This window comes from Saccostrea echinata, unplaced genomic scaffold (genome assembly GCF_033153115.1).
Source record: "Saccostrea echinata isolate AGI-Se365-2 ecotype Australia unplaced genomic scaffold, CSIRO_AGI_Sech_v1 ptg000060l, whole genome shotgun sequence".
Taxonomy (NCBI): domain Eukaryota; kingdom Metazoa; phylum Mollusca; class Bivalvia; order Ostreida; family Ostreidae; genus Saccostrea; species Saccostrea echinata.
Window position 1 is genome coordinate 2,612,488 of NW_026889809.1, and position 19,163 is coordinate 2,631,650.

The 19,163-nt window shown below is 32.9% G+C and overlaps 1 protein-coding gene across 10 annotated transcripts in view; it reads right to left on the minus strand.

Moving 5' to 3' along the window:
* LOC133175097 (uncharacterized) overlaps positions 1-19,163 on the minus strand; it is a 38,016-nt gene that overhangs the window by 12,573 nt on the left and 6,280 nt on the right. For all 10 annotated transcript variants that reach the window (XR_009719229.1, XR_009719230.1, XM_061310223.1 and 7 more), the window contains exons 2-13: positions 16,865-17,046; positions 16,452-16,569; positions 15,041-15,119; positions 10,927-11,016; positions 7,715-7,835; positions 7,224-7,298; positions 4,596-4,740; positions 2,809-2,881; positions 1,865-1,994; positions 1,571-1,756; positions 991-1,102; positions 562-665 (exon numbers count right to left, since the gene is read on the minus strand). Coding sequence is in view for 8 of the 10 variants with exons in the window: in XM_061310223.1 (XP_061166207.1) it covers positions 562-665; positions 991-1,102; positions 1,571-1,756; positions 1,865-1,994; positions 2,809-2,881; positions 4,596-4,740; positions 7,224-7,298; positions 7,715-7,835; positions 10,927-11,016; positions 15,041-15,119; positions 16,452-16,569; positions 16,865-17,038 (1,407 nt within the window). In the remaining 2 variants the exon portion in view is untranslated. The remainder of the gene's footprint in view (positions 1-561; positions 666-990; positions 1,103-1,570; positions 1,757-1,864; positions 1,995-2,808; positions 2,882-4,595; positions 4,741-7,223; positions 7,299-7,714; positions 7,836-10,926; positions 11,017-15,040; positions 15,120-16,451; positions 16,570-16,864; positions 17,047-19,163) is intronic.

Below are 19,163 nucleotides of genomic sequence, written 5' to 3' on the forward strand. Positions count from 1 at the left end.
CCAACAATAACTTTCCGAAGTTTTAAATACGGCGATAAACAGCAAGAAATTGCACAAGTCTCTAGGTAGTACTACGGTATGTGCATATGATAGCCGTGTTTCACATGAAAGAAAAACCTATCAAAATCCCATTGTGGTGTAAAATACGCACCCCTTTCTCACAGAAAATTATTTTGGGAAAAAAGTGCGTATTATATTCAGCCAAATACGGTATATACATTTAGTAATACAAGACTGAACATAGAGTTTGACAGCAGTGCATGCAATGAGCAAGTATATATCACATGCAAGCTCATGCCTTTATAAATTATGACAGATATTTCTAACTATTGAATAAAGTATTAAAGCTCATAATGAGAAAAAGTTCTTTCACAAATTGATGACACTAAAGCTAAGGAATAGGTATGTGTTTTATATTCAAAACTTGCATTCACTCCTAATGAAATTTTTCTACTTTAAATTTGCATTATTTTTTCTCCTTGTTTGTGTTGTTTTGTTTTCGTTTTTTTTTTTTGTTTTTTTTTTTGTTTAAAACATCAACATTACTGCTACAAAGCCTACCTCCTCCTCATCTTCTTCAGGAAAAGCAAAGTGAATTGTCTGTCTTCTGCTTCTCTCCTCGTCCCACATCGAGGCGTGGAAACTGTCTGTATCACCTCCCTGACCTGAAAGCATTCCAAAACAATGTTACTTGTTCATACATCTGGTAGCACTCAAGAATATTATGAATTGCATGAATATACAAAAACGATGTCTGGTAAAAATCATATTAAGAATGTCTGACATTCGGCTAAGTGCTGTTTTCTCTTTAAAATATTCATCTTAATCAATCATTTGTTTCAAATTTTTCCCTACATGGTTTAAGAGATCTGCTTCTATTTCACTTATATTTCCATCTCCTGTTAGAAAAATTGTCCACTTTACAGAAAAAAATTTCATTCAGTGAGCAGTATTGGGTAATCTCCCTTAATTGACCTCTGACCTCCTTACCTGAATCACAAGGTCTGTCATCGTCTCCTAACTGAGGAAGGAGGTAACACGTCAGAATTTTCCTACCATTATCTGGGTCATGGTCAGACTGTAGGGGTATTAGAGGACAGGTCTAAAAATAGAACATGTCAGAATTCAGGATTGTACCCTCTTATATACACACAAAAATAATATTTCAATCTAGCTGTCAAGCTGCAGTAACGCAGAGACCAATAATCTGTACACTTAACCTATGGAAAAAATTCTGTGGACAACAGAATTTTATTTAAATTTAGATTTGCCAATTATAAAGGGTAAAATTCAAGTAATCCTGATGCTACATTATTAGATGATTTGCTGGTGAACACTAGTGTTTAGATTAACATGCCTCAACTGTATATGTATTGCTCAAATGTATGTATGTATTGTTCAAATATATGTATTGCTCAAATATTCCAAAATCAAGCAGTTTAAAAGCTTCATTTTATTTACTTCAAAGAAATTCAAAACTTCAGAATGAAATCATTTTATACATAAATCATCTCAAGGTGTATTCTTTGCTGGTTATAAAACCTCCTTCACTAAGTGTGGACTATTTTACCTGGTTCTCTGCCAGCCAGAGGGCCTGGAGGTCCTTCAGTTTCGTAATTGTAAAGGGAAGATACTTCAGTCGATTATCACTCAGGTTCAGGACACGAAGCCTCGGGATTCGTCCTATCTCATCGGGAATGTACTCCAGGTGATTGCTCCGCAGAGAGAGGACCGTGATCCCATTACAGCTCCCAACCTACAGAAAATTGTCACTTCATTAGTCATTAATCATCACAATTTACCAAGTAATGTATCATCAAAGTATTGTGAAACAAATTACACCCTGATGTATTCGAACACAAACCTCTGCAGGAATGAACAGTAAATCATTCTCGTCAGCATAGAAGGTGCGTAGGTTTCTGAGAAGTCCCAGACTGGCAGGAAGTTCCTCCAGGTTATTACAGCTGACATTGAGTTCTGACAGCGACTGTAGTCTATATCAAGTACACAAAACAACTGAAGGTTATTATAGCTGACATTGAGTTCTGACAGCAACTGTATATTCATAAGCTTCTTCACCTCATAAACTGAGTTTATGTTTGAGATTCCATTACAAACATATATATTGGTGGCTTATAAAGCCACTATTCATAGAAAATTTCTATTAATACAGTTTATGGATAATTATTATTATGCTTTAGATGAATGATGGACATAGTTTGATCTAAATACCTAATCCTTGATACAATTGACCAAAAACTACTTTCAATCATAATGAATGCCATATATTTGTTCAGTTTAATTCCTTCACATTTTGAAAATATACATTTTTTTTATGATAAATGTTTATTCAAACTGAAGGAATGAAACGGTTCACCAAGGTATTGATTCAACATGGCATTTTTTTTTTTTAATTGAATTTTGATACACAGTACAAAACTTCCATTTTTAGTTTGGTTCATATTTTGATTCTGGCATTATTTAATCAGATTTGACATTCATTAAACATGCTACACATCAATTATGAATGTTTAAGAATGTGACTCTTGACGAATAATAATTTATAGAATAATCATTAATAATCAATTATTAAATTCTTAATTTGCTAATTATCTGTTTTTAGTGAAACGAGACATAAAACAACTTGAAAGTTGTTTCCTTCAATCAAGGTGTATCATATCTAGAATAAATGTAATGTGACAAAATTGTACTATATGTATCAGGAAGGAGGTGTATTGTTTCACCCCTATTCAACTGAACATCACGTTTATGATTGATGCTAAAAAATTGGTGTGAATATTCACATACCCTCCTATGGAGGTCGGTAAGGAGGTCAACTGGTTGTTGTCAATTTTCAGGGTGGTCAGACTTTCCAAGTTACCTGGAAATAGGTATTACATACATAAGTAATACATATATATCATAGATATTACATAAATATCATAGATATTAAATACATATCATAGGTATTACATACATATCATAGGTATTACACGCATATCAAACAATGGATGCTGCACAAAAACTCCATCAAAGAAGATTCGCTGAATTACATATATATCAATTTAGCAAACAGCCATTTTTGACTGAGCTGTTTTTTAGATCAACTATGGTACTTGTCCTTCCCAATAGCGACAAAAATTCCAGGTACATTTAAATTTCCTCGTCACACCTGAGTCAAGATTTAAAGGCCTTGATTAAGCATGTAAAGCTCAATATGACAGGCAGTAAAGTCTGGTCCTGATCAAAGCAGCCAGCTATTGATAATTTAATGAAACCATTAAACGGAATCAAGTTCTGATTACAACATCTACAGGTAGACGAATCAAAATAGAACCAGAGTTAGAGGGGTCTTCATTGTATAAATTCCATTTAGTTAAATTAATCCAGAATTTATTTTCTGTTATTAAATTGGATTTATCATACTTATCTTTTCTTAGCTTCAGAAATTGTGAACCAATTTCAATGTGCAGTGAGTAGTAACAATATTTTATTATCAGTACCAGTGTTATCACTTCATTTCAAACATAGCTTAACAACAGCTTTCTTACTACACAAATGTTAACATCTTAATTTAGGTTTAATGCATTTTTTGGCCATTTAACTTTTACATAAATTTCCAGTCCTTTTGAGCAGTTTTAAATCTTCTCCAAAGATTGACCTGAGCATAACAAAATTCCTATTTATCAGCTGCATATCGAGTGCATTACATGAACATCAATATTGTGTGTAAAATTAATTTTTCCTTTCCTCTTATCTCTATAGCCCTACATTACTCCGCTGTATGTAGATGTCAGGTCGTGTCTAGACTTTACAAAGCTTTATATGCCTATCATTTTAAAATTAAGATTCCATATCTTGACAAGAATATTAGACTAGCTCTAATTACAAATCTATTACACAATAGCCAGAAATCACAGTGATGGACACATATAGAGAACTCAAAAGACTTCCAGCTTGTATAATTCAATTATTCCAATCAATTATTATTACCGAGAGAAGGCAAGAAATTAATTCAAGTCTGTGTATAGTCCTTTAACATCATATCAATGAGCAGAGCTTTCAAAAGACTACACAGTGCATTCCTAAATTGTACACCTTGATTTTATTTCATACCTAATTACCGGCACTAAACACTGGCTCTGTGTCACATATCTTAGGTAATTAGAATCGGTGAAAGGCAATTACACAACTTTAAATTTTATTGAAATTTTTTTTGTTTGAAAAGTGGTTCAATTTTTTTCCAATTTTAAACAATTAGATGTTTTCAAAATAACACTCTTGATGATAATTTAAAATTCTTAGCAGAAAAAAGATGTGTAAATTCTAATACCATTAAGTAATACACAGTGTATTTAAGTCTAGATTTTATATTATGATATCTAGTATATGAAAACACATTGGTTATTATTCAATATAATTTCTACATGTATTAAAATACCCTTAAAAGATTATTGCATACAAATTATCAGTTTTAAGAAGTTAATAATACAGTAGATTCAAGGTTTTTCTTTAAATAATTCTTCATTAATGTGTTTTGAATCTGATTCTCTCTTAATCATATTTTGCTATTCAAATTGCTCTGTATTTATTACCCAAAGATTCTGGAAGAGCCTGAATCCTATTGGTTGTCAGGTGAAGATCACCCAATGAGCTGCAGCCTTCTATCTCTGAAGGAATTGACTGTAAATGATTGGAAGAGGCATCTAGAAACATCAACCGCTTCAAGTTTCCAATGGTCTGCAAAGAATGAACAACATAAAGAATTAATATATTACAGTCAAACTTAGTTATATGGAAGTAACTAGGGTCTCAAATTTTACTTCCTTAGTGCCAAATATTTTTTTTACATCCACATCAGGAACATATAAATGCAAAGTCTCCTATAGGATTCATTAAAAATTCCTTTATTGGAGATTTCCTTATAAGTGAGTTCTGTATAACTGGGTTTTACTGTAGAAACTTGATCAATCACAGACATACCTTTACAGAACAGTTACTCCATATCACACTAATTGTGATCATGCTTACATTGTACTGGTCAGAACAGTTACTCTATATCACACTGGTTGTGATCACATTGTACTGGTCAGAACAGTTACTCTATATCATACTGGTTGTGATCACATTGTACTGGTCAGAACAGTTACTCCATATCACACTGGTTGTGATCATGCTTACATTGTACTAGTCAGAACAGTTACTCTATATCATACTGGCTATGATCATGCTTACACTGTACTGGTCAGAACAGTTACTCTATATCATACTGGTTGTGATCATGCTTACATTGTACTGGTCAGAACAGTTACTCCATATCACATTGGTTGTGATCATGCTTACATTGTACTGGTCAGAACAGTTACTCCATATCACATTGGTTGTGATCATGCTTACATTGTACTGGTCAGAACAGTTACTCTATATCACACTGGTTGTGATCATGCTTACATTGTACTAGTCAGAACAGTTACTCCATATCACACTGGTTGTGATCATGCTTACATTGTACTGGTCAGAACAGTTACTCCATATCACACTGGTAGTGATCATGCTTACATTGTACTGATCAGAACAGTTACTCCATATCACACTGGTTGTGATCATGCTTTACACTGTACTGGTCAGACACTGGAGTCTGTATGTTCTACAGATGCACAACCATCATTGTTGAATATTTGTCAAAAATACTACAGATAATCATTGTGAAATAGTTGAACTACCTTAAATAATCAACCACTAAGAAAGCTTTCATGAATAACCACAATCCTTGAGTAATTTCCCTTTAATATGAGTGACTTCTCTTTCATATGAGTGACTTCCCTTTAATCAGCTTTGTAAGGCAAATTGTAAGGATTAGCACATATCTAGACATGCTATTTGTGAACAACACAAACTTATTACCATAATCCTCCTGAACTCCGACATAAAACAACTTTTTTTAGCTCTTTGTAGCTGACAAAAAGTTAATTTATAAATGTTATATAGTAAGGAATTTGTATCAGTATGTTTTAAACTTCTAAATTTATTTTTCAATTAAACAATCAATGATGAATTTCTAAAAAATTAATGATGAGTTTTAGTATCTTCACAAATGCTTAATATGGTCATAATGAACTACAGAATATAAAGATATTTATTATTTGATTTTTTTTAATACTGTTTGAAAATACTAGTACTACAAATGTATATGTACATTAAAACTCTTAAAAACTATTCAATTATTTTAAATTTGGGACAGACATGGAAAAAAATCCTCTGATCTTCCAAGTTTGTTTGACTTTTTACTTGAACAAATATAACCCCATGACCATGAAGCTTTAATGTCAATGAAATATCTAACAGGATAAAAAAGTGGACAAAATAACAGTCACAAGTTATGAGTAACTTTTCACACAACAGGCGGACAGATTTAAATACCTACACATTCAAATATAGCATATCAGCTCCCGTTATCAATCCTGCTGTATTGATTTTAACGATTTAACCAGCATTATTTGTACAGTGCAAGAGTGACCCATTCAAAATATAGATGCTATCAATTTCAATGCCGGCTTGTACGGCTGAGTCGTGTGGTTCTTTGTGCTAAGAGAGAGACAGGGTGCGTGCTGGCGGACTCGATACACAACAGGAGTCAAAGATCTAGAACGGGACTTCTTAAATCTGACCCAACTAAGACCCCTGATGAGAAACACAGATTTAATACATATCTGTCCTGTCTTGAAATATAACTGAATACATATCTATAGAGTTCTAAAACTGCCTGACATACAACAGAATAACTGGAATGCCATCTCTATAACAGTTCAGATAGCAGATCTGTGTCATCTAGAATACAGTACAATGACAGATTATCTTTTTTAGTACAGTGACCAGCATACCTTTTTTGTGTAAATAGTTAAGTCTGGCACCAAACCTGACACACAAGCCTTAAATCAAAGAAGAATTGGACTTCAATCAAAGAAATACCAGTTGTTTCTGTTTACCAATCTTATGATTGTTAATTTTGATTTTTTCTCACTTTAAAAGAAGCTTGTTAATAACTGACACACATATGGCACAAAACCTGAACATTTTAGAAACTTACCTGAATACCTTAATAACTGAGGCACATATAATACAAAATCTGAACATGTTAGTAACTTGCAAACAAAACCTCTAAGTCCTGTATGGGAGTTTGTGGTGAATCATTTAATTTACTGTTGAGCTTTATAATAACTTACAGAAGTAAGAGTTGTGATTTGATTGTGGTCACACCAAAGCTCCAACAGGCTGGTCAGATTCCCAATCACATCCGGCTGTAACAGACAAACAGGCAAAGTCACAACAATGTTTCAGAACAGATAATTAACTCACAGTATTCTTATCACAAAGGCTTTCATACAAAAAGACAATGTTAATATATTGCTTAAGTATTGTACCATAATGGGCTTAGGGCATTTTTACAAATAGTTATGATTACATAAGCCTTACCAATTGATTAAAAATTTATGCAACTCTTCCTATGCTAAAACTTGGTCTAATGTCAAATTCACATCATATATCATATAACTGTTTGACTGTTCAATGTACTACAAGTATGTCTGCCTAATAAGAGTCCAAATTATTACTGAAATAGTAAAACTTTATGATACTCTGCGACTGACCAATTCGGTGAATTAGTTATGCCCGATGTGAAATAGTAATAATTTATGATACTCTAGCTATGACTGACCAGCTCGGTGAATTCATTATGTCCGATATCCAGTCTCTCTAGGGAAGTCAACATGGAGAACGACTTGGGCAGAGTTTTTAGATGATTCTCCCGAATCTCCAGCACCTTCAGTTTCAGTAGTCTGCAATAAAAGTTACAAATCATTTTTTTTATTGGATACAGGGATGTTTATGTTCAGAGTATATGATAATGAATTTTTTTTTCTGGATTTACAAATATCAAGAAATTATATAGATTTTTCATAACATGAGACCAAAATTATTGTCATTTGTTATTAGTCTGTTTTTCCCTAAAATTAAAAAAACTAGAGATTTCTATGAGCACTGAGCTTACAAAATGATGTCCCCCCCCCCCTCCCATATGATAATAATGGCAAAGTCAATGTTTTGCTATGGGAGACCCGAAATAAATAACCGATCAAAAAGTAAAATAGAAGGTGCATAATGGCACTATGTAATAAAGATTCTGTGAAAGTCTGATTAAATTTTATTCAGTGGTGTATGAGGAGTTGCAGATAAAAGATGGATATCCCTCAATATTATAGAAAGAATGGAAGGGTCTATATGTTTTGCTATTGGAAACTCAAAATATTTGTCTAATCAAAAAGTAAAATAGTAGGTCACAATGGCACTATGTAACAAACATTCTGTGAAATTCTCATTAAATTTTATTCAGTGGTATAAGAGGAGTTGCTGATAAGAGATGGGTACCCCAAAGCGTAATGGATAGACGTACGGACAGAGGCACAGACATCACTATACATCCTCCACTTTTCAAGTGGGGGGTATAATAAAATTACAGACTATTTCATGTATTTATTGTATCCGTGGAGCTTGTTCAGTATAGAAATTCACACAGCTAAGGAGGTTCTGGTTTTTTTGTTTGTTGGTTGGTTTTTTTTTGACTATCAACACATCAAATACATTAAACGATCTGTAATTCATTAATTTCCAAAAAAAAAAAACTGAACCTATTAAATACAACTCATTTCTTGTCAGTAATGTTCATCAAATTAAGTCTACATTACCCTGAAAACATAGAAACCTATCTCCATTTACATTTACATAAGACTACATAACATGACAACTTAAAGAGAGTTTTGACACGTCGAGAGGTAAGACTTGTCACTGATACCATTCAATATTTTGACTGCCTGGAATTTTGTTGAACCAACCTCTTATTTAGGTGGTCTATTTTCAGTCCGTTAAAAGCCTAACACTTACATATCACAAAGGACATAGTTTTACAGAAAAAACATGGGTATCTGACATCTGTCCCTACTCACAGATAATTAAATCAGAGAATGGACAACGGCAAAGCCTTGGTCACTTCGGTCTATTTTGTGATTTAATTGACCATGAGGCTGTGTAAATATGGAATCCAATTTCGCTGTCCACGGCCCAGCAGAAGTCTCACCTCTCTGTCAACACCAGACAGCGGACACACAAACATTTCAACAACCGGGGATCTGTTCCATGGTATATACACACTGACAATGGGATTAATCCCCTGAATTACACTGTCCCAACACCGTAATTCTGCTAGACATCAATGTTTATATAACTTATAGCACACACTGATTTATCTGAGACTTTAATATATTCTTGATAAAGTAATTATTGAATTCCTGACTGATGGTACTACATAAATAAAAAGTATACAGTATGGTTTTCCCTACAATGAGATTTATTTTATCATACATTAATACATATTGATTTATTCAAGACTTTAATATATTCTTGATAAAGTAATTATTGAATTCCTGACTGAGAGTACTACGTAAATTAAAAGTATACAATGCAGCTTGATTTTCCCTACAACAAGATTAATTTGAAGGTACATATATATTATATATATGACTGAGTGTATTCAATTCTTACTACACCTTATCTACTTAGTGGAATAATGTCACCTTGGAATGTCTAAGGTTATATAACACATTACATCATGATACCTATAGGTGTTTAAAAAGTCAACAAAAAACAGTGGATATTGTATTACAGTGATGAGTTATTGACAACTCTTATCTCAAGTGTTTACATGGGTTATCTGAATAGTACAATCAACTGACCGCTATACTTAGGACCAACAGTGACCAATTAAAGACTTATCACAAACACATACAAACACTTCATATAAAGACCAAACTGGGCACTGGTCAAATGGTCTGTCAAGTGGCTAAAAGTCTAACATCACTTAGGACTTCCATAGAAACCAATCAGGACCCACCGTGTTCTAACACTTTGATTTAAACTTGTTAACTCAATGCCATTCACATCTTTTCTACTCTAAATAACTTTAACTCAGGCAGATAAAGATAACATGGATTTTTAAGTATAATGTTTTTAACTGTAAACAGCCTACCCTGAATTTAGAGAAAAACTAAAATCAATTTTCTTATATATCTTCCTGGCTTACAGTTTGCTCTTTTAAAATTAAAAATTAAGCTCATAAAAATTTTTTTTACAGGTTTACTTAAAAGATCTTTACTGAAATCTCTTCCAAATTGAAAAACCCTCTGAGAGCAGTCAGTGTTTGTCATTTTTCATCAAGAACTTCATTGTTGTACTTGGATATGGACCTGCTTATTTTAGATCCCAAAGACAACAAAAAACATTTAAAATGTCCATACTCTTTGTTTTTAAAGCTATTGTTTATGAAATAAATGTTCACTTTCTCTTGTCTTAAACATTTCCCTGTCTGTCTGTCAATAAATTCCTTTGGAGTCCAGGAATCTGTTAAAACACCCTCCCTACGTAATCCTCAGTAAATTCTATATGACAACTTAACTCTGCCAAAATCAGTAAACAAGGGTCCGGCATCGATTAAGGCGTTATCACATGGCTAAGCATTGCCAGGTAGACAGGGTATGTACAACAGGATCTCTAATTTAGTTCCTTTGGTGTCATACAAATCATAAATCATACAAACATAAATGCAGTTGCCAAAGCTATATACGAAAACAATTTCAGAACTGATCTCTGCCTCAATTCTCTCATGCAAGTGACTTGACAGAATGTACTGTTCAATGGGATTATACAAAAAAGTGCCCTAGACTTCCAGTTGCTGCCATTGGCAGTCATACAACAAAGTCTCATTTATTCAAATTCAACAACCAAATTTGCTCAATACAATATGATGCCACTAGAAATAAACCACTTTTTCTTGAGAGCTAAAATAATCTGGTGCCCTGACAATGAACTGGTACTCACCTCCCAAATGTTCCGGGTAGATAGTCTAGGAATGTATCATTGAGGTAGAGCTGTGTTAGGTTCCCTAACTGTGTCAATCCCTCTGGCAACCTACAAAGTGGTACAAGTCATGTACATTATAATCATAATTTATTATCCTACCAAAGTGTACATGTACATTATAATAAGAATTAGAGTACCAAAGTGTATACTTTTCCTTAAGATTCTTTGCAAATTAGAAAAAGTTCATGTTCTCATGAACTACCGTGGGATGAGTAAGAATATTTCCATTGTGATGTGATTGAAGTCAAAAAATAGTGCATACTCTTTTTTTCAAAAATGATCGTTGAATGACAAAAATATGTGGCAAGTCATCAGAAAAATAATGTATACATAAGATATGAATTTAATTTTTGAGAATTCATGAGGTACATGAACTACGATGCTTCACACCTGCATATTTCAATTCATCTCTTAAATTACCCTACCCAAGTGTACAAGTATGTACATTATAGTCATAATTAAAGTACCAAAGTGTTCTAACATATATGTATATTAAAATTACAGTATACCGTATCAAAATGTATTCAACTTAAAGTATAGTTTATGTCATTGTTAATAACATATCAGACAAAATCAATCTTTAACTGAATGTAACCATAATATTTTTTTCACTTTTTCTGCTTACAGAAAATTGTGTTTTTCATTAAGTTTAGTAAACATCCATAAACTGGTAATCAACAGGAGAGCATGTTAGATAATTACTGGCCAGTTTTCTTCATCAGATAATACTGAAGGCTAGCTATAGCTCATCTGTCATAAATAACTAGCTTACAATGCATATATAAATCATAAGGTGATTTTATCTAGTCAAGCCCTCAAATATTAATTTTGTGGGTGTGTCTATATAAAGGCCTCAGTTCACTCAAGTGTGACCCTAGCTGACCCCTGTGACAACTTCGCACTGATTTCCTCAATGTCGTATAATATCAGTCTATTCTTCACCAAGTAAAATATGAGAAAAAAGCAGGCAATAAATTTTGTTCTGAAATTTATTTTTAAAAGTGTTTAACCATGTTGAAAAACACATGATAGTAGCTTACGAGCCATCTACAAATTTCTGAGCCGATAGGGATCTGTACTTAACGACGCATGACCATCTTGAAGGCATCTGATTTTTTAAAATGAAAGGCCGGCTTTGATCATGAACCATTAGAATACCAGACTGAGAGATTACCTCCCTTTACCGACAGAACAAGACATGCTGCAATAACTTCATTGTTTATAAAAAGGCCCTCCAAATCAATTTTAACTCATATTTATAACCCTCTCGTTTTAGGCTAATACTTTTAGAGTTTATAATCAAGTCACCCAGTACAGTAATAAGAATAATGTTTTCTTTACTTTTCTTTTTAACAAAAAAGTCCACTTTAATCATTTTGACAAATGCCTCCTATCAAAGATTTAAACCAATAATTATTCAAGTAACAATTTCTCATCTTTGTCAAAATTGAATAGCTCAGAATAATAAATACCATGATTATAGAAAAATAAATGAATTCTGAATGACCTACAAGTACCATTAACAAGTCGTTTAAGGCAAAACATTCACTTGAATAGCTTGCAACCAGATTTAGACCAAAGTTCAAAATGTCTTTGAAGTCAATGCATTCTAGAACCCTTTCCTTAAATTACAAATCACAAAAAATGTCTTTAAAAAAATGTTAAACAAGTGGTACTGACTTTGATTAAGTGAAGATACCAAGCTATTTATCAGTTGATTTCAAAAATAAAGCACTAGAGTATTTACCAATACATATGAATATTACATTATACACTGTAAAATAAGCTCTTATTACTTCATAGTGGCTGTCAATATATCAATTGCTCTATTTTGTTAAAGTAAAAAAAGCCTGGGTCCAGAATATTTTTCAAGTTTTATACCCAATCATATTAAAAAGATGTTTATATTCAAAACCTTAAGTAAACTAAATATTAAACGTAAATAAACTGCAAAATAAAAATACTTGACTGGTGCTAAGAATATGTTGCTGTTTCACTGCTAATTACAGTAGCTATTGATTCACTGAGTCTATAATTGGCTAGGTTTACCCGACTCTAAGACATGTGAGAATTTGTGCAGTACCGTTAACCAGACCTTCAATAACTTAGCTGGAGTTGTTTAACTGTCGATAATTGGACAATTATGCCAGTAAAAAACCTCAAGTGTTGATTAAATGGAATCTGGTGGCAGATTCTTAACAATATACTTGTACCAGAGATATATACTTAACAGAGTGGGAAGTCTATTGAAGCTGGGAGGATGTGTATAGAAAACCCCGGGGCACCTGACAATTCCTTACACAAGTGTGTTTCCGTGTCATACACTTGGGCTAAAAAGCCAGTGTTCTCCTTTTTCCCTCATACAGATAAAACAAGCAGGAACCTTGTGTTTGTATGCTTATTTACACAGGTTTTATTGACACAACATATTCATTATAGTCTTGTTTGTACTCGGCACTACGCAGTGTACACAATATTTAACGGTATACTTAAGGACCCCACTCTCTCCAGATTGTTAGCTAGTGTAGTGATTTATAAAATATCCAATCAAGTCAAAGAAATTATCAATTATAAAATAATTGTTTGCAATTTCTTATTCAAATTTGATGACAGATGACTAAGGAAATGTCTTTTCTGGGTAAATCAAAATAACAATACAAACTATATTGCAAATATAAACATGATTATAAGTATTTAATTTTAAATCGGACTATCAAATTTCTATTCATTTACAAATTTTATGATTATAAAACAGTTACAGTACATTGAATAGATAGTATCACATTAAAAAAAAACATCTATTAAGATAAGTAATGAGTGTCTTTGCTGGGGATACATAATATACATACACCTGAAAGGGTTAAGATTTCTAAAATTTTATATTTGTCACTAAACGTAAAATGCACCGCTGAATTTTAACAGATGCTGCAAAAACACCTTGCAATATATCAAGGTGTGAAAACCAATTTCCATTAAGTTGTTAATTTAAAGAAAGCGAGGAAAGCTATTCCAGGTATTCTCATTACAATTGGACCAATTACTAAGATTTATTTGCCAGTTTTTACAGGTGCCAACAGTAAGACTGGATTGAACTCTCACATTAAAGAGACATAAATTATAACGAATTCCTTGAATACACTGAACAACAGAAACTAGTAAGATCCTGGGTATTCAGAACAATTTCTACAGCTCTCTGAAATCTGGCTGAATACACTTCCAGAAGTGTTGAATTACTTTCATTGATACTTATCTTCAGAAATCAAGGATTTTCTTTGAATAATCTATAGATAACCCAGTAAAAAATATTTTTTACAAAGTGCTATAGCATCTTATCTTCACTATTTGCTCTAATTTAATTTTTTCCTTAAATTTTTAGAGATTTTCATTTTGATACTGTGAATTCCTGTCTTCAAAGAACTCCAAACAACAGGTGCCCCCCTCCAGGTAAGCCCAGGTAGCCAGCTCCTCCATAATGACAGGTAGCAAATGAATGCAGAAACTGATCATTCTCCTAATAAAGAGGTGATCCAGTAAACACATTCTTCCTCCTTATTTATCGTATAAAGGTATTTACCATGCAGAAAATTACAGTATAGCTAATGGTGAAATTTAAATCGGGCGATTACACCCAAGTCTCACGTAATCATTATGTCACACAATCACGACACCCAGTGCAGTAGGTCCACCTTGTATAAAGGTAGAGCCCATTATAAGAGTTGTGGGACTGTATTAATACACTCACACAAAATGACAGGACAGGATTTCAGAGAAACCCAAGCTTAAAGACAGATCCCTCTTAGTTCTGTGATACTGCCATTTTTTATATGTATTTATACAGTAACCAAGGCCAGAATCGGAAGAGAGAATGTTGTGTTTTACATCTATCACTAAGTCTTGAGACATACATTCTGAGAAAGACTACAAATGTCCTTTAACTCATTAATTACTTTCCCAATGGGCTAACGTTGGCATCGACTGACCTCAGACATTTACAACAGTTTTAATTGCTTTCCCAGTGGGTTGATGTTGGCAATGACCAACATCAGAATTTATCACTGACAGTTTCACTTACTTTCCCAGTGGGTTGACGTTGGCGTTGACCGACCTCAGACATTTACAACAGTTGATGTTCTCTGGGATGTCAATAATACCTACAACACACAGAAGTGATATAAATAAAAACTTTGTCACTGTCTCACACATGCAGACTTTTTGAAGACCGTCGGTCCTCTAGGCAAGGCCAGTAAAAATTTGTCTGGACCAATAACTTTCAAGAAAACGTCAGTCCAAATGACCACTTGAAAAAATTGAGCATGATGCAATTTTTAAAAAGATCGGGATGAGGTGCACAGGTGAAGATCAGAAAAACAGCAGAGATGGCTGTGTGGTGACGGTGGTCAATTATTGATTAAATATTTCTTATAGGAAAGACATTAAAAATATGTCATTTATGTCTCTTATTAAAGACTCTCTATCCTAAGAAAAGAAACTTGTGAGATTGAAGGCTGTTGAAGATAATAAAGGGCATTTTGGTGCATTTATTTATTTGTTCTGACAAAACTTTGTCAGGTTTAACAGAACGTTGGACTTTGTCAGACCAATGTCTGACAGTGATTTCAAGATTTTGACGAGTCTAAGATACGTCCTATTTCTAGAGGGTATCATTGGAAGAAATATTAAAAGGGCCAGAGTGACACCCAAAGTAAAAATATATCACAAGATAAGTATATAAGTAAATCATAAGATCCAAGAAAAAGAGATGTTATTAAGAATTTTATAGACACAGTGGTCTTATTTAGTATTTTATAAAATAGACATGTAAAGATGTTTTATAATAAAGGTGAATACAATGTAGCTAGGTTAACTTGATGTACTAGAAGGTAAACTTATTGTATAAAGAGAAGTTTCAGTCAATAAGCATTTTTATTGACAGAGTTGATCTCTTGTCATTCTGAAAACCTGTGCACAAAATTCATAATTTTTACAGTACCAAAATCAATAACATGACACAGTCAAAACACATGTTCTCTTTTTTAATATTAATCAACCTCCAGTTTCAATGTACAGACATATTTTATTACGAACATAAATCAAGAATATCTGCACAATGAAAATCTGATAAAGAAAGCTCTGCTTTTTTAAGATCAAGATTTGTTCCTCTGTTGACATCAAGAATTTGAATTTACATAAATCTCCCATAAATGTGCAACTAAAAAGTTCTATAAGAGATTCTTTTGAAAACTTAATGATACTTTACTTTATTCTTATCCTGCTTGCATTTGATGGCAATACTACAATTTCACATGGACATACAATATTGTCATAAAGTAGTGCAAAAATCAAGGAAATCTGATTGTCCTTCTAGCATCAACAATTCCGTTATTAGAATAAGTTAACGTCATATGATATCCGATTTTAGGGTTAGGTATATTGAGTAACTATAATAAGAGATTTCTTATCGAGGATCCGTAATAACTTTTTACCATTTTTACTGATGTCCAGTTCCTCCAGGTTGATCAAACTTCCGATGGCCGGGGGAATATTGGTCACCTCATTGTTACTTAAACACAGCTTCCTGATACCATGGCAACAAAACAACTCCTGAAATGATAAAGAAAATAATTCAAGCAGTTTATATGCAGTGAAAAACTTATAAATATACTTTGCCTGACTTGACTAAAATATATTGTGGGATTGAATGAAAGACTGCACCCTTATTTAAAAAAAAAAAAAATGTCAAAACCTTCTTTCTAAAAATTTTTATTTTTAACTTTTATAAGTCATGATTAACTTTCAATAAAATACATGTACATTAAGCAAGATCAGTTTTAGGCAATGATTTTATCTATGGTATAGACCAACCAGGAGTTATTTACCCTGGCCAGGAGTTACTTACCCTTGGTAAGTCCTGAATCTGGTTGTTGTCTAAATATAACTCCTCTAACGTCCGCTCAAAGTTAAACACCTGAGCGGGGACGTCCGTGAGGTTACAGTGACGGTAGTCTAACTCGTAAATCTCCTCCTGAATCTTCGGTTTCAGACACGGGCATTTCTTAACAAATCCAGCCATTATCTATCCTGAATATACAAAAACAAACTGCACTGTTATGAACTCAAGGCATTTTAAATAAGTTTTCTTAAACTGAAACCAAACAGATTTAAATTAGCGATATTCTCTAATTTTGAAATTCTGCTATGATTTTAAATTTCATCATTTATACTCTAATGTAACAAAATGTTGCTAATTAATAGTTTGTTTCTTTATTGAGGACTTACAGCCACCATAGGTCAATGCTGTCTCTAAGAGCCTCAGTTATAATTCTGTGGAGACTTACAATTGTCGCATTGTCAATATATATTGATTTCATAAGAATCTCAAGCCCATTCTCCATCACTAATTAAAAATATTGGTATTCAGAAATAAGTAGATAATTAAGCTCTAGAAACCAATGAATACCATTATTTACTCTCAACAATTTGGGTACACATGACACTCACATAAAAAACACTTTAAAGAATACAACATAGTTCTTAATTTATATCTGGTGCAAACATTCCAAATTACATAAACTTTATTTATATGACATTATTTCACACCTGAGAGACCTAAAGTACAGGTGTAAGCAACAGTGGGGGTACAATACTGACTCCGATCATTGTACCTACCCTTAAGTGTTGAGTCAATGTTGATTTACAATCCGACCAATGACAAACAAAAGACACAATGTGATTTAAATGCAGACAAAACACAAATTTCCCTAATCTGCAGACGAGAGAACATGCAGAATTTCAGATCAAAAATTACAATTAGAGAAGCACCAGGCTTTAGATTATATGGGCTGCTGAAAGGCCAAATTTCCATATGAATGTTAAAAAGATACCTTTTACCCCAGCTAAATAGTTTTATTTTCCCAATTGTCATAAGTTATAAATAAAGTTGATATCTAAACACTAGAAAACCCAAATGTGGTGAGTTTTTGAAAAATAAAATTATGTTGATTTTCCCAATTTTTCCCAAAACTTTGCTTATTTTCCCAATTTTAATGGTCCCTGCCCTTGAGTGGCGCGAGACCCTTGACCTCAGTGTTAGTTCACCTGGACACAGAGAGTTCACCTGGATACGGTTGTGACATTCTTCCGTCATTACTAAATATCTGGGCTGTTATCTCATACAACTTATACCAAGTTTGATGATTTCACATCGATCATATATATCTCACAAATTGATAGTAAACCCTCACATTACATTTGATGTGGAATTATGACAGATGATTGGCACTTAAACGTTAAGCTTATTTATCATTTGAAAAGTTTAATAAAGTTTGAAATATTTGTGTTTCATGTGAATGGATAAAAGCCTCAACTAGCCATCCTTTTGGACCTCTCCTTTTTTCAAAGGCACATTTTTATATAATTATACAGAAATAACAGCAGGGTTTAAAAGATTACGAAAGATCTCAAATCATTTGCTTCTTAAAGTTTTGGATAAAATTAAGACAATCAAGACCAGATAATTAACTAATTAGCTATACCTCAATATTTTAATATATCTCATCTAAGAACATGAAGAAACCCAAACTATCTGATTGTCACAGGATTGCACTAAAATCAGTATGTCTCATACCCTATTTGAATTGTACAAAATCATTATGAATTCTATAGTTTCCTATCCCTCATGTATATAAATAGCCTCCACACACCAGCAAGTTTTATTACCCAGAACTACCAGACATAACATTACACCAATTTTAATTTCAAAAAATCTTACTTCTCAAGTTACATGTACAACAATAAAATCTTAGACTACATAGCTATTATCAAAACCATATGTAATAGACCAATGCATGTTTATAGATAGTACAGAGATCCAAAATTTTAATATATCATACACTTAAAGAAGATATGGTCATCAAAGAATGTTCATTCCAACAACTAAAGGGTTCTTGGAATCTTATTAACTTCACCATCCTCATTAGAAAACCTGGTTCTGCTCCAGTCCTATCAATTATTCATCCTTCAGGACTTTATTTACCTGTACTTGTCCCTGCATAAATATAAGTAACACCTGCAGAAAATGGTCCATCAATAACCCATAACGTTACAGAGCTTAAAGATCCGATTCTGTATATATCTTATATTAGAGTCATGTATTACATCTGAAATCCTTACGTATTCACAAGATGCTGTTAAATACC